Source organism: Ammodytes marinus (genome assembly GCF_949987685.1).
Source record: "Ammodytes marinus genome assembly, chromosome: 4".
Lineage (NCBI taxonomy): Eukaryota > Metazoa > Chordata > Actinopteri > Uranoscopiformes > Ammodytidae > Ammodytes > Ammodytes marinus.
Genome location: NC_137233.1, coordinates 28,611,895 through 28,627,284, shown reverse-complemented (window position 1 = coordinate 28,627,284; position 15,390 = coordinate 28,611,895). Strand labels below are relative to the sequence as shown.

General features: G+C 39.6%; 2 protein-coding genes across 2 annotated transcripts; one reads left to right on the top strand and one right to left on the bottom strand.

Moving 5' to 3' along the window:
• Positions 1–1,566: 1,566 nt before the first annotated feature.
• LOC307249634 (adenosine receptor A1-like) lies at positions 1,567–7,776 on the top strand. The gene is made up of 3 exons (XM_080026459.1): positions 1,567–2,053; positions 4,932–5,220; positions 5,375–7,776. The coding sequence occupies exons 1-3, from the start codon at positions 1,704–1,706 to the stop codon at positions 5,756–5,758; spliced, it is 1,023 nt and encodes a 340-aa protein (XP_079882585.1). The 5' UTR covers positions 1,567–1,703; the 3' UTR covers positions 5,759–7,776.
• Positions 7,777–9,672: 1,896 nt separating this feature from the next.
• LOC307250115 (uncharacterized protein) lies at positions 9,673–14,178 on the bottom strand. The gene is made up of 4 exons (XM_080027074.1): positions 14,026–14,178; positions 13,577–13,695; positions 11,938–12,159; positions 9,673–10,953 (listed from the first exon to the last, which is right to left on the bottom strand). Exons 1-4 carry the CDS (start codon positions 14,162–14,164, stop codon positions 10,927–10,929), a joined length of 507 nt encoding a protein of 168 aa, XP_079883200.1. The 5' UTR covers positions 14,165–14,178; the 3' UTR covers positions 9,673–10,926.
• Between the last annotated feature and the right edge of the window lie 1,212 nt (positions 14,179–15,390).

The following is a 15,390-nucleotide window of genomic DNA, read 5'->3' as shown; positions in this document are numbered from 1 at the left end:
GGTGTTTGCCATTCTGGAGGAGACGGTAAGTTTGTCTATTTAAAAAAAAAAACATTTCACATTCAAATACAATGCAGATGAAGGCACTACACGCACAGTGCATGTCCTGCCTTCATCTGCATTGAAGGCTGTGTGAACAGTATCAGTGTCCATGCCTCCTGCCATATGCCTTTATGCCACTTGTTTATGGCTCTCATTTGCATCTTTATGGGGTTTTGTGTGTGCATCTGTCTTGAAGCTTAGTGCAGCTGTTTCCAACTGATACCCAGCTGATGCTGTCCAGTAGGATGTTTCATTGTCTCCGTCCGACACAAAGCATTGGACCATGTTTCCTTCACCCAGCTTCCTTTCTGTGCATCTGCCTCCAGCAGAGCTTCAATGCTTTACACGTTTACACTTTTCACCCACTGCTTATTTCAGCCTGTAACTAAAGGCTACATGTTATACTGAAGATACAAGCATTAGAGATGTAAGGTGTTTGGTGAATCCCCCTTCATAATCACTTTGATATTGCATTGCATTGACCTTGTGTATCTATATACCTGGCTGTCTGTCACATGGATCGGATATCACTATGAAAAAAACAGACATTTCCAATATGCTGTATCAATAATAATATTATATTAATTGGAGATTGGTATAATTTTGACTAATAGATGACAAGCACCATTTTCTGAAAAAAGGTTCAGAATTTATTTCTGAATGGTCTCTTGATTCTAGGCCTAGAGTTTCATTTAGCCGTTTTTGATGAGTTCAACCAGAGTTTGAGTTTTTGAACCACATCAGAGATTCTGATATGACCTGCCAATGCATATCCGCTCGAACAGGTACTGTATGTGTCAATCCTGTACAACCAAATATTTTCACAGGTGAGCTGACTATCCTGGAAGGTGAATATCCCCGATGAGATATTAACCTGTCCTAAATAAAAACAATCCCGTCAGGAATAAATTGTAAGGAATGTCACATTTGTTTCAAGTAAGCCAATCTGTATTTATCTGGGGGTTTGTTAATGTGGGTTCCACTAGAGAAGCAATGGTTAATTAAAAATAAAATGTGAATTCCTTTCCTTTCATGGCCAAACACGTTTTTAGTTTCACTAGATACACAAACAATGGCAAAAAAGTTATTGAAATACTTGAAACACTCACAATCAGTCACCATATCTAAATTGGATTACTTCACGGGAAACAATTGCCCCATGGAAAATAAAAAATGTCTTGAGCCAACTGAATCGTGTCCATGTCCTGATGGCGCAATCAATATCATGCAATGACTCAGATTAAGCCAGACACAGCACTATTTGGGGGCAAGTTCTGTTTATTTGTCTGACCTCTTACACATGCCCACTGAGGGAAGCAGCGCGCGTTGGGAACCTGCGTCCGTCCTCTCTCTCTCTCTCTCTCTCTCTCGCGCGCGCTCTCTCTCTGTCTGCCAGCAGGACGGCAGGAGCCACGTACTTCATTCTCGGAATCACCGCCTGGGGACCACATGGACACCAAGTTCTGCGTCAGGCGCGCGGCTCGAATGTGCTGGAGTGGATCATGAGATAATTCAGAGCCACCTCTACATATTTGGGGGACATAATAAAACATGCGGAACGCGAGTCAGGGTGTCTCAGCCGGTGCCCACAAACTCCACCAGGGAACTCCCTCCACGCGTCTGGACTGTTTATCAGCCGAGCGCGCACTCTTCCAGCATCCATGAACAACATGACTTCGGATCTGACTCCCTCCAAAGCCGTCTACATCGGGATGGAGGTGGTGATCGCCGTGTCCTCGGTCATCGGCAACGTGATGGTGGTGTGGGCTGTGCGTATTAACCGCTCTCTGAGAGACACCACGTTTTGTTTCATCGTCTCCTTGGCCTTGGCTGACATTGCGGTGGGGGCTCTAGTCATCCCCCTTGCGATAACCATCAGCATCGGATTCAAGACGCACTTTTACAGTTGCCTGCTGATCACCTGCACGGTGCTCGTCCTAACGCAAAGTTCAATCCTGGCGTTGCTGGCCATTGCCATCGACCGCTATCTGCGAGTCAAAATCCCCATGAGGTAGGCATAAAGGTGAATTCTTCCAGGCTAGTTTCCAGTACCTTTGTCTCACACACACAGATGCCTTTGTGTCTGGACCGGCAGCTCGGAACAAGGGCACCCATATATACAGTATGCATGCAGGATTTCAATTTCATAGTGTAAAGATGTGTGTGATGGTTTTAACTAAGTTACATTAATGTACCAGGGCTTCATTTATCTGCTTTAAAATATCTGTGTCTCTACTGGAAATGACAGTGGTTGGTGATGAAGTCAGTCTTCGTCATGGCTTTGCATCTTTTGATCCTGATTTTCATATAGGTTTAAAAGTTATTTAGACTTCTTTATTTCATTTTCATCTTTTCATTCATGGATCATCTTCTTATGTGACACAAAATCCGACCCAAACTAGATTTAACAGAGTAGCTACAATACAACACAAACATAGATGGCCTGACACTGCTAGAACTTGGAATTTAAAAATGATTTAGAAATAATTAGCAACAGAATTCTTGGAATGGATTTTTTTGAAGTCTGATATGTACAAACATATTTGTTATTGACACTTCAGTTGTGGATATAATTAACATGTATGATAAAGACGTATAGATGGAGATCACATTGGGATGCATGAGGTCCAGAGAAGGGTCAAAGCCGATACAGCACATTTTAAAGGTGTTGAATTTCACATGTGTGGGGAGGCAGCAGGAGACATGTGTGTGGAGGCAGGCAGCAGGAGCTAAAAGAAGCATGCAGAGATAATAGCTGCTGCTCTTCTTTCTGTATTCCCTCTGATCTGGTTAGTAAGTAACTACATTTAAAACTGGCATTTCTGTTGCATGGTAACAGGGGCCACTCGTGCCTTGTGTTGTTCGTGAAAACTCGAGTTCCCACTTAAAGTTGGCTCATTTAACAAGAAGCCATGGACCGGCCTGCCAGAGAATGCATGATTAGTCAATAGGCTTACGGTGACTGGTTGATGGATTGCATAATTTCTCAGGCTGGCAACCAACACACACATAATAAACACATGCACCCAGAGGACATCAGCACAAGACATGACTCGGGAACAATAAAAAAATATATATTCTGAAGTATGATCTCAGTATTATAGGCTTAACTAATATATCATCAGTGCTGCAGGGTTCCACAGCCCTTTCCATCAGACAATGGATAATCTGTTTACTGGATATATAGTGACAGCACAAGGCAATGCACAGGAAACATATCACAGTAAACAGGAACACTCTACGTGTCATATCAAATATCTAGTGTAATGATTACAATCTATTTAGAAATAGTTTCAACATCAAACGGCAACAAAAAAGAAAAAGAAAAAACAGAACAACAACAAAGGAAATATATAGTCAGGTGCTTCTCCATATAAGCACCACAATACATCAGAGAAAATGTACTTCCTTCTCACTATATGATTCCATTTTAGCCAGCAAATCCCATCTGGTAAAGTTCAGATCACATACACATGCGTGCATTGTGTTTAAGTGTCTTGTGGGTAGTGTGATAATGTAACACCCCTCCCTTGGGACTCTAGAGAGACACAGGCACAGATTGCTTTTTATAGCAGAGGTGGTTTGGAAGCCATACTGCCTTGATAAGGGTGGCGTATGTGAGAATTGAAAATGACCCGAGTATAGCTGAAGGACAGGGTTTCAAGAGCTGGGAGACAGAAGACGGAAGAAGAGATGGATGGAAAATAGTCGAAATCCAGAAAGTTATTTTTTGGCAGACAGACAGCTGAGCTTCACAAGCAGCTGTTCGGAGTGCTATAGGTAAACAAGCCATCGACACCCACTGTCCAGACGTTCTCCTAAAGGGAACTCTAAAATCATCCCTTATCTATTCCTTCATTCGTCATTGTGTTGTGTCTGAATAATCATCCTGGCTGAACCGTGTGTGTGTGTGTGTGTGTGTGTGTGTGTGTGTGGGTGTCTTAATTGACAGAGAATTAAATGCAAGGGCAGCTGACTGAGCAGAGAAAGCTAATGAGGGAAAAAAAATATCAAAGTTCTACCCAGGCACATATAGTGAGTGTATGTTTCTGTGCTTGAGTTGGTGTTGGCCAGGTTAGCCAGGGAGCAGGCATGAAGAGAGAAAAAATGTGCTTCACATATGGAAGGGAGCGAATAAAAATGACACTATTCAGCGATTTGAGTCAGCACTTGGGAACACAAAGGTGGTCTTAGAAAAATCAACAGCTCAGTCAACAACAGGAATCTTTCATGTTTCGTCAGCAATGACTAACTCATGGTCCTGTCCAATAGAAGACCATTGTGTGGGAGAGACAGGACGAGGGAGGAGGCACTTCCCATTATCACACCAAATAGATAAATAAAGACAATTGTGTTTTACAACTCCCACAGGGTTCCTGCTCTAAAACAGTCCCATAAACTCTGGCAAGACTATGTATCCCTTGAAAGAGGAAATAACACATTCTTCCTTTTGCAAATACTATGTTTTATTCACAGGAAATTTAACTCACCGTGGCTTATTCAACACATTCAAGGAATTTGCTGCTACAGCTCTCCTTGGTCTGGTATGACCAGAAGCTTATCGTTACAAAATTCTAGCGAAGGCATGCAAACTAGTCTGGCTTTGACAGTTAAAACCCCAAAATACAATCGCTTGAAAAATTTAACAGTATCAATTCCACCAAGAGAGTATTTGTTGTAAAACTTTAGCAATGATTTTGATGTTGTATCGGACTGAATTAAAAACAAAATGTTCTTTTTATTTCGCCTGTTATTTAAGGTGTAGCAATCCTTTTTCAAGAGTTGACACATCAATACATTTAAGCAAATGAATCGGTAGTAAAAGCACTGGCTGATTGAAATATCTGTTTATCTGCCTCAAAACTTTATCTTCTCCTTTGTTGCCATAGCTACAAGAGGGTGGTGACCCAGCGGCGCGCTGGCACAGCCGTTCTGTTGTGTTGGCTGGTTTCCATCATAGTGGGCCTCACACCGATGCTGGGCTGGAATAACCGACAGCATCTCAACAGCTCTGTGCTCACTGATGACCTGGTCATAACCTGTGAGTTTGAGACAGTTATCTGCATGGACTACATGGTCTACTTCAACTTCTTTGGCTGGGTACTGCCCCCTCTGCTCCTAATGCTGGCCATTTATATCGAGATTTTCTACATGATCCACAAGCAGCTTAACAAGAAGGTGAGGACTTCATCTAGTGTACAACAAATTTGGATGTTTTGTTTGATAAGCAGCAATTTAGTGACAATGTTTTTGCTATTAAAACCCCTACGTGATCTATTTAGATTAAAGCTTAACTTATACGCTGACGATCTTCTCCGTTATCTCCCTGCAGGTGACAGCTAGCCACACAGACCCCAGCCGTTACTTTGGCAAGGAGCTCAAGCTAGCCAAGTCGCTCGCCCTTGTTCTTTTCCTTTTTGCAGTCAGCTGGCTCCCTCTTCACATTATCAACTGCATCACCCTTTTTTCCCCTTCCTCTACGAAATCGCCAATCCTCATTTACATCGCCATCCTCCTCACCCACAGCAACTCCGCCGTCAACCCCATCGTTTACGCTTTCCGCATCAAGAAATTCCGCACAGCGTTCTGGAAAATCTGGAATCAGTACATGCTTTGTCAGGATCCCGTTGGTCGACTTCCTCAAAGAGGGAGCCAGAGAGGACAAAGTCTTGAGCGGAGGTTTCGGCAAAACGACGATGATGACGATGATGTGTGACCTTAGACAAATAACGGGATTGTTGTGTAACTGTTAAAGTTTTACTCCACTGGTTCAAAGAATGGAGGAAGGAGCTCGAGGGATTACTGATCAAATGGCCTTGATGGCATCGAAGGACGTCAGAAGGATCAAAGAGATGAAGGACCTCCATGGTGGAATGCCTGATTTCTTCCATCCGACAACAATCCAAGAGGACAGGATGATAAATCAGCACGGAGGGAAGGATAAACATTACTGACTGGTTGGTTGTTTGTTTCTCCACTGACTGACAAACCAATGACAATGTCTTACGGGGATAAGGGGCTTCTTTTCAAAATTCTTCGTCCATTATTGTGTGAATGATAGTTGAGCATAATATTTTGTGCTACATTTGACGTGCTTTGTTTGGTGGCCTTCAGGACGGAAAGCGTAATGGAGAGGAACTAAGAACATGTGTTGAACCAATCTGGTCATTTTGGTGTGCTGAGATGGTGCAGGACACTGGATGTACTGTATGCTGTAAAACTGACTCACTGGGGGTCAGAACATTCGATGAACGTCTGGTTCATCATCAGCGCCTATGTCATTAGACCCTTGGCCTTTACAAGTGTGTGTGTGTGTGTGATAAGCTAAAGGGTTATTTTTTGCTTAGAAATTACATTTACATTTACATACAGAATGACCAACAGAGCCACCTCTAGTAACATGTGTAACTGTAGCAACATCAGTATTTTAAATAACCGACTGTGAATCCATGAAAAGTTGGAGCTCTTCCATCCAATGAGCTTCATTGGTACTTGCTGACGTTTTAACCCAATCATTTACATTAATAGTACATGTATCTCCAAGCCCTTTCCAACACTCACAGGTTTTTTCAGTCAACCTTTTTAAATTTTCCACCTTAATTCTGCGTGACAAAGAAGACATACTACAGTGTAGCAGCTTCACATCATCCCTGTCATTTTTGTAACAGGACTGACTTATACATGCTGATAGATGACTTCTGACTTATATGAAATTAACTGTATGTAACTAATAAATGTATGAAGTTATTGGAAGCTAATGTATAACATTCCTCTGACTGAGCAAACAGCTGTATCTCACGTCCTCTTACAGCTGTTGATTGAATGAGTATTTTTGGGAAATCCACAATCCAAGCATCTCACTATATATTTTTAAAATTCATGACATAGATGAATAAAGTCCGGTGGTGATATGGGACAGGGTGGGAGTATTATTCTGTTTACAAGGGAACCAAAGGCCAGCGTGCCCCTTAGAAACTCGTCATGAGTTTATGTCTCTGAAGAGGTCAATGGGGCTAGACCAACCCTGATACTCTCCCATCCAGTACACAGTTAACTGTCACTGTTAATGTGACCTTGTTGATCTCTGTATTAAGTGTCTTCATCAGGCCAGTGTACTCACTGTATTTCCAATGCTGCTCTTGTTATAATGTTACCATGTGATTCTCTTTTCACTTTGTGTTCAATTGAGCGTTTTTCGAAGCCACCATGTGTAGAATTCTTAAAAGAAATTGTAACATATTTAAAATCAAGATGACATCCTTATTTTTTTTTGTACATAGAAAAATTCGGTAAAAAACTGCTGGGGCAAAGTTTATGTTTTGCTTTCAGTCTATTCATTTTGTGTTCTTTAGTCGGGTCAATATATGCAGGGAGGAATGGTGATGTGGGGATTTCACATAACACACACTGTATACTTTTTGATACTATCACTAGGGGGCACCAACATCTGACATTCTTATTTCTACACATAGTGGCTTTAAGGTTTGATCTGTTTACTTAAACCGAACCAGTGTGATAAATTAAACATGATTGGTGCAATATTCTATTCTATAGCTTAAATATTGTACATGTATACACTGTTAATCAATTGCTGAAGGCTCGGAGCAGTACGTGCTAATATGTTGAACTGTACTTATGTGGGAATAAGCGAACAAGTAGGTCAATAGATGGAGTCGAAACACAGAAAGCCGTCTCCTAATGTAGACTGAATTTTTAAAAATTGTGTCAATGCAGTTGGTGTTAACTGCTGATGTGTTTGAAAAAAAAAACACTTAACAAAATGAAACACAAGAGAAAGAAAATAAAAGTTGCTTTTGTCATGAACGCTGATGACAGCATTTGACAACGTGTGTTATCTCACTACGCGTGTAGTTATGAAATTCTTTGCAGGTTGTGATGACACATCGTTATTTGTAATTTCCATCGAATGCACACCCTCATCCAGACAAGTCAAGTTTATTCATATAGCCTGCTTTGGGAGTGGCTAAGAATGCACAGGCAAATACATGTTACTTCAAAGTGAATTGTTCTGTGAAGAAAGTATTGGGTGTGTTTGTTAAGAATATTTCACATATTTACGAGCAACCTTGACTGTGTCCAGTTTCTTCACAGTGGTGGAAATCTCCTGCCAGATGCCTTTACGTCACTGTGTGAACTGTAGCCGGAGAGAGATGACAGCTCTGTGATCACAACAAAAGACAGAAATATGAAAAAAAAGAACTCTGCAAAAGGAGGTGAAACTTGCCAAACACCTTACAAAACGCTGTTACCTTTTTGGTCCTTATTTTTATTTTTTGTTACCTACAATCACAAACTGCCCTCTCCCTGTACTTAATGTTGTAAAGGCTGGAATTACAATATAATATAATAATTACACTGGTATATAGTGATCGAAAATGGTCAATGCTGCACTCTGCTGGTTACTGCAGAGCTCTGAAACAACATGAGGAAACACAGGGCTGTGCAGACTCTGAATCTAACAGCAAGACATCATATTTATTTACTTACATGTAGGAGATTCATATACAAAACACTTCAGGTCTGTGTGTAGAAAACATATATTAAAATGTTATGAGTTCATACTTTTTTCACAAATGCATTGTTTATGATTACACATACTGTATAATAATACATACATAGTCATGGCATTTTGTCATATCTCAAGTCATCTGCTGACTCTTTTCCTCCTCCGAATGTTGTGTTACCACCTTTTTCATTTGATTCTAATGTTACAGCCTGGGAAGCATTCATGGTCATTCATTCACCACTTGTAACAGTCTGTTTTAGACAAAGCAATAAGGCAAGAAAACTATTCAAAATGAATAACGGATTAAAGGAAAAGGTGTGAATTTCATATGAAAATATATCCCATTTACATCCAAAAGATGTATGAGGATAGTATAGAAGAGACTATAAAGATGTTTAGAGATTTGTGTTTGCAGACACTGATAAACAAGAAGGAGATGCAGGGTAGATGGTTCATGGTTGGCCTACAAATACTTGTGTAGAGTTAACAAAGCTAAAGTAGATATATTTGTTCCCTGACCCCCGGTCAGCTGTTGCAGTATATAATCCTGGCCTGGATAGATTGGATGCCAGCACCTTCACAAAGACATCAGTGAGGGAGAGACTACACAGGTTGACTGATGAATGACAGTGGCCACCTACACATTCAGGACATAATACCTTATCAGAACTGATAGTACAAATTGCAGAATGGACTATATGGTTTAGAGTAGAGATATCGCTGCAATGTTTCTGAATTGCTGCTGAAAGGGATAATTGTATTATTGGTAAAACTGAACACAAGAAAGTCTGTGAAGTACAGAATTTCACATGCTCATTATTAGCCATGTTAGCCATCCACCATTTTGATCCATATAGAAATATTCCTATTGATTAAATACATTGACATAACATCTGATACAGACATCCATGGTTCCTAGAAGATAAATCCATGACTTTTATGATTCCCTTTTGGTGTGGTTTTTTCAGCCTTATTTTAACACTAACCAATCTTCAGCCCAGAAACTCTCAAAAACTCCAACAACAGCACTAGTTGTCTCCATATTTGAAGGATGTTTATACCTCAATGTTATTTTCAGAAAGGAATAATACAGAAATCATACCCAAAGTTTCACATTTTATTGAAACCATGTAAAAAAACAAAAAAGGTTTTACATTTTTTTAAGCAAAGCCCTTTCAATCGAGTTTTCAACAAGTAAATAAAAACAAAAGTGCCTAAAAACATTTCATTTGAACGATTTGGTCACTTAAAGTTTGCTTTGTGTGGCTGCAACCATGCACATGTCCAAGCACTGTCCAAAAACCTTTGACTTTTAGCAGAGACATCAACGTTTCCACAGATAACAAACATGTCTTACTGAACTGTGAAGAAAACGTGAACACTATGGCTGCATTTTAAACATAAACATTACATACATTATCTGAATTCATTGGATGGAGAAGTATACGTCAAACATAATTGTGTGTGCTTACTTCATTTAGAAACACTTCATTTTATTTCACAAATATCAAGTTTTAACAGAGTAAGATATGCCACAATACCCGTATTTAATTAGAAAAAAACGTGATAAGACAAAAGTACTTGAAATCACAGCTTGATAGAGTGTCAAAGATGGGAATAAGATGTTCATTGTTGTTTGTTATTGCCACTGCAGTAATTATAGTCATTTGGTAAGAAATGTCACTGATTTGTATATGATAAAAGGCCAGCAAAAAGAGGCGGATTGGAAAAAGACTGTCATTTAAGTAATTACATTATAAGTAATAAAGTTGCCTTCACCACTGATAGCTTAGAACAATTCTGGACAAAATCAACATCCAGTAGCACCATGTTGTGAAAATGATTGCCTTTTTTTTTTAAATAAAGATTTTTTATTGCCGTTTTTCCACTTAATTAGACAGTTTGGAGAGACAGAGTTGCATTAGGGCAAAGAGGGGAGGACATGCAAAGAACCCTCCAATGGTCAAACGTATTATGATTCATTTTTGTTATTTTTCAACCAATGCCTGGAGTGCAAGTCAGCAGGAAGTGAAACTTTTCCCTCAACAGCTGCAGCCTTTGATTTGATCGACTTCCATACACCGTCTTTGACACGTATGATTGCTTTAACCTGTGACTTGCACGTGCAGCCGTAGAATCTGCTGGTTGTGTCAGATTGTCTAAAACAGAAACTCAATGTGAAAACTCTTTTGAAGTCTAATGGATGGGTTTAGTGTGTGATCAGGTATCTGCCTGTGCGATAGAAGAACCCTGAACAGACAGATTAAAGGCCGATAGAAATGCTTCACAAGGTTGTCTGGTGAAATAGTGTCGTCCCGGTAGGTGTACATCATTGCAGAGAGGCTGGTTTGGATAGATTAGGTCTCTTTTACATTTACTTTATCCTGAAAAAAATAAAAAATATATACAATTACACATTAGTCACAAAACTCACAAAAGTCACAACTTTCAGTCAACAATCTTGTCTTAACTGCATGGTTCCTCAATATTGGAATACTTCATGTACATTTGGTCAATTTCCCCTCTATTAAATGACCAAAAATACACATTATTGGGCAAATGTTATTGCTCATGGTTTTATATTACTTTGATAGAGAGTTATTTACAACTTGAGAAAGTCATAGTGACAATTTATCTGGTCCACTCCTGACCAAAGTCAAATGTCTTTCCCAGACAAGCAGTAAAATCTGCACGATGCAGCAGCTTATACAAGTTGAGGATAGTTTCATTCATTAGAAAACCACACCTGCATGATAACATCAAGGAACAGTTATTAGTAAGCATGAGGTACAAAGTCACAGTAATTATTAATTAAAAAAATGTAAGAGGAAGCCCTTTGCCTAATTTGGATTTCTTGTAACATAAGGGAAGGCATCGAAAACAAAAATGAAAATCAACTATGTCGACTGAAATACACCTCCAAAAAAGACAATAAAAAAAAAATGTTTTCTAGCAAAGTCGAATTCACTAAATGCCTGATCCAAATCTTTTTCTCCTCCACTTACATTGTTGGTGAAAAATAAGTTGTGATACATGTTTATAAGAAATTTCACTTTCATCACAAGTTGATTTGCTTGTATACGGTTATATTTCCTTAAAGGTCTGTGGTAGCACAACCTGAACTAACTTCCTGTATTGATACAGTCAAGCTGCTTGTGTGTATTTACAATGCGTGCACCACAGGGTTTGGTGTACTCACACTTCTTGGGTGCAAAGGGCTGGTGTGATTTCTTAACACACCTTGCAACAGTTAAAATCTAACCTCATCAGAAGACATCTCAAGTCTCTTTTTCCTTTTATATTGTAGTTTCCTGGCTATCCTGACGTGTGCAAGTGACCTTAAAAGGAAATAGAAAGAAACCACTCACCCATCCACCTTGCTGAGTCACCCATGTTCCCACACGTCTTGTGAGGAATGCTGTCATGGCACTCTGGACTTTATTTTTTAGTTCCGGGGACCATTTCTTGACGTAAAGTCCAAAAGCCACAGAGGCCCTGATCAGCTGCATCTCTGGAGCCACATCAGCCCCTCGAGAGACATGCGCCTGACAGAGGGTCTCCACACCACTGCTAAACGCAGCTTCTGTAGCCTGGTGGAGAAAGAGAAGTCCAGGTATTACACAACAGGAAATTTGATGTACAAGACATCGCAGAAAAAGAAAAAAAAGTGTATCTTGACTAAACCAAAAACACATCCAGATTTAGTGTTGGATACATTTCAAAAAAATAAAATAATTAAGATTATTTTTTTTTGCATTTTCATGCTTTATTGATAGTGTAGAGACAGAGTTGAAATGGGGCAGAGAGGGGAGTGACATGCAGAGAACGACCGCGGGCTGGAATCGAACCCGGGTCCGCTGCTGGCCGAGGCCCATGGGGGGGACGCCCTACCAACTGAGCTAAGGGTGCCCCCATTTCAAAAGGTTTTGTTTGTTCTGTTCTAAATAAACAAGCTAGCTTCTGGCAATGGAGTCTGCCACAGATCAATGAAAGGAGATTTTTTGGGGGGGAGTTTCCGCATCTTTTATCTGAATTCTTAGACAAAATAGAAGCTATGAAATACCTGCATTTGAGCGACATAAACAAATTTTCATTTCAATCATTTGTCTTGTCATTTTGACAACCCCACCTTTAAGGAAGACTGGCTAAAGAGTTGCCGGAATGCTGAAGAATATTTATTAATAGTTGATTAAAGGTGGAGTCAGCGTTTCTGGGGAATGCTTGTTCTCACAAATGACTTTTTTTTAAACTCAGTCAATAGCTCTTCATGACCCGCACTGAAAAAATAATCCATTGTTGTAATTTTGAAAACAAGAGTTCTCTCGCTGAGTCCACCTTTAATCTACTAATACTTTATTAAGGAAGTACAGCCATTTCACACAATCACAAGAAAAATATATATATCCCTACTGAGTCTGGTGGTATTTGCTAGTGGCAGATTATTATGTGGTTTTTGCTCAGGTTGAGAAGATATCTGTCTCTGAGATTCTTGCTTGTTCAACAGTACATTGGAGTTGAATATAATTCCAGGTTGAAAATGACATTTACCAAAAAACTACCAGCAGCGTGTCTTTATTTAGGAACAATACTCAATCTACATGCCTTACTGTAAGCAGTAATTATCAACAGTGCATTTACACAGGAGTAACTTCCCCTGTGAGAGTTGCTGACAGCTAGACCTGGACAAATTAAACCAAAAGTAACTGACGCCTGAGATGAATAAAAAAACATATTCACTATATTCTAGCATTCCCATGAATACTACATTTCAACCTATGACGCACATTTACCCATCAAAATAGTCAACAGTAGTTTTTGCTTAAAACACTTTTTTACTGTTTGAACGTGTGACTGAGCACCAACAACATGTATGAAGCAGCAAGCAATGCATACGTTTGACGAGATGTAGCCTACACAACCTCTGGCCCCTTGAATGCATTAATAGAGGCATTTTTTTCTGTGAGTGTGTGTGTGTGTGTGTGTGTGTGTGTGTGTGTGTGTGTGTACCTCTTGTGCTGCCGCTTTCTTCAGGTCACTCAGTGCAGCTCTAAAATTGGCGTTGTCATTTAGGGAATCAGCCACACTTCTCAGTTTATCAGCGATCAAAACTGGGTCAAAACTGTCATCTGAGGACGAGAACAGATCAGCAGACGGACATAATGTGGTCAGTGACAGTCAGCAGGGAAAGAGGAGGGTCTGTCAAACTGCCTATAGCCTGTCAAAAGCAACAAGCTAAAGGTGCGAAGCCAGTATTGTATTTATCAAAAGGCTACATTGTTTCATCTTGACTTAAACATGTCAAGATGAAACATTTAAAACTTAAAATGACCTAATTCACGTTCCTGAAAGTGAAACTGTAGTCAATGTTGCACTGACACAGTACAGTACAGAGAGTTCTCACTCTCACGGTATAGCAGCACATTACATCATTCAAATAAAGCTTAACATATACCAACCTTGGCTGTCGGTCGGTCCGTCACACTCCAGACCAGCATCTAATAGGCCTTTACGACTTTGAACTTCGTCATCGTCCATAAGCAGACATTTGATTATTTCACCGGTCTGCCACTCGACTATTTCTGCATTCGGAGCCATTGTTGGTGTTTCTGATAAACATCCACGAGAGCGCGCAAGGGGTGCAGCACGAGCTATGAGCACGAGGAGGGGCTTACTCCTGTACTTCCGGTGTGTATTCCGCGTCATAATTTACCTGCAGTTATTATTATTATTATTATTATTATTATTATTATTATTATTATTATTATTATTATTATTATTATTATTATTATTATTATTATTATTATTATTATTATTTATTTATTTTAAGATATTTTTTTGGCATTTCCATGCTTTATTGATAGTGTAGAGACAGAGTTGAAATGGGGCAGAGTAGTAGTAGAGAGGGGAGTGACATGCAGAGAACGACCGCGGGCTGGAATCGACCCGGGTCCGCTGCTGGCCGAGGCCCATGGTAGTACAGGCATTTTGTGAGGAAAATATGGGTGGACCTCTCAAAAATTGCAACAGAAACCATTCCAACTGTTTTTGACTCATGAATATGTAATTAATAACATACTAAAAGTCTTAAGGAACCCAAGTGGTGGAAAGTTATTTTCTAAGGGGTTTCTTAACCATACCTTTATGTCAATTTTCGGCTTCCTAAAGTACTGTTTTATGGTAGAGGGGATATGTGCAAAATTGTTATACTTTTCAGAAAAGCTTGAAACTTGGTACACTTATACAGTTTGGGGCTCTGAACATTTTCAGATATTAAGCCATTGCAAAATTTAATCATGGTTGCCATGGAGACCATTTTACTTTCCGCCATTGCCTAATTATGCATTTTTCATCATAACTCCTGAACCAAACATAATACCACATAACTAGTGATGTCTAACCCTATGTTTTCATGGTCAGGGATTACTATGTTACCACACAACATCAGAAACAGTTAAGGTCAATAGTTAAGGGTGAATCCAATGTTAATTTTTTTTTATTTATACATACATTCTTTTCTGATATCCACACAAATCGTTCATTACTGTACTGTCCATATCAGCCGACAACTTTGTTTAACAAGAGATATGGTACAATGCATGTGCAAATAAATGATTAACTATGAAGTCATAATATTAATTTTATTTAATTTTCTTGCCATAAATGTATTAAACGTTTTCAAGATAACAATGTCAAGTTATTTTTGGGAATTTTTGCCTTTATTAGTTAGCGAGAGAGAGGTCAGAACCATATGACCCGACAGCAGACCTGGAACTCATATGGAAAACTGCCATCCTGTTTGTCTCACAAAGGCCAGCATGGTC

Bases quoted from the DNA above. Each gene is read 5' to 3' on its own strand.
- LOC307249634 (XM_080026459.1), top strand. From the start codon at position 1,704: ATGAACAACATGACTTCGGATCTGACTCCCTCCAAAGCCGTCTACATC. The intron at 2,054-4,931 runs GTAGGCATAAAG...TTGTTGCCATAG, and splicing joins CGAGTCAAAATCCCCATGAG to CTACAAGAGGGTGGTGACCC. The intron at 5,221-5,374 runs GTGAGGACTTCA...ATCTCCCTGCAG, and splicing joins ACAAGCAGCTTAACAAGAAG to GTGACAGCTAGCCACACAGA.
- LOC307250115 (XM_080027074.1), bottom strand. From the start codon at position 14,164: ATGGCTCCGAATGCAGAAATAGTCGAGTGGCAGACCGGTGAAATAATC. The intron at 13,696-14,025 runs GTTGGTATATGT...TCTCGTCCTCAG, and splicing joins CGGACCGACCGACAGCCAAG to ATGACAGTTTTGACCCAGTT. The intron at 12,160-13,576 runs GTACACACACAC...TTTCTCCACCAG, and splicing joins AGAAAGCGGCAGCACAAGAG to GCTACAGAAGCTGCGTTTAG.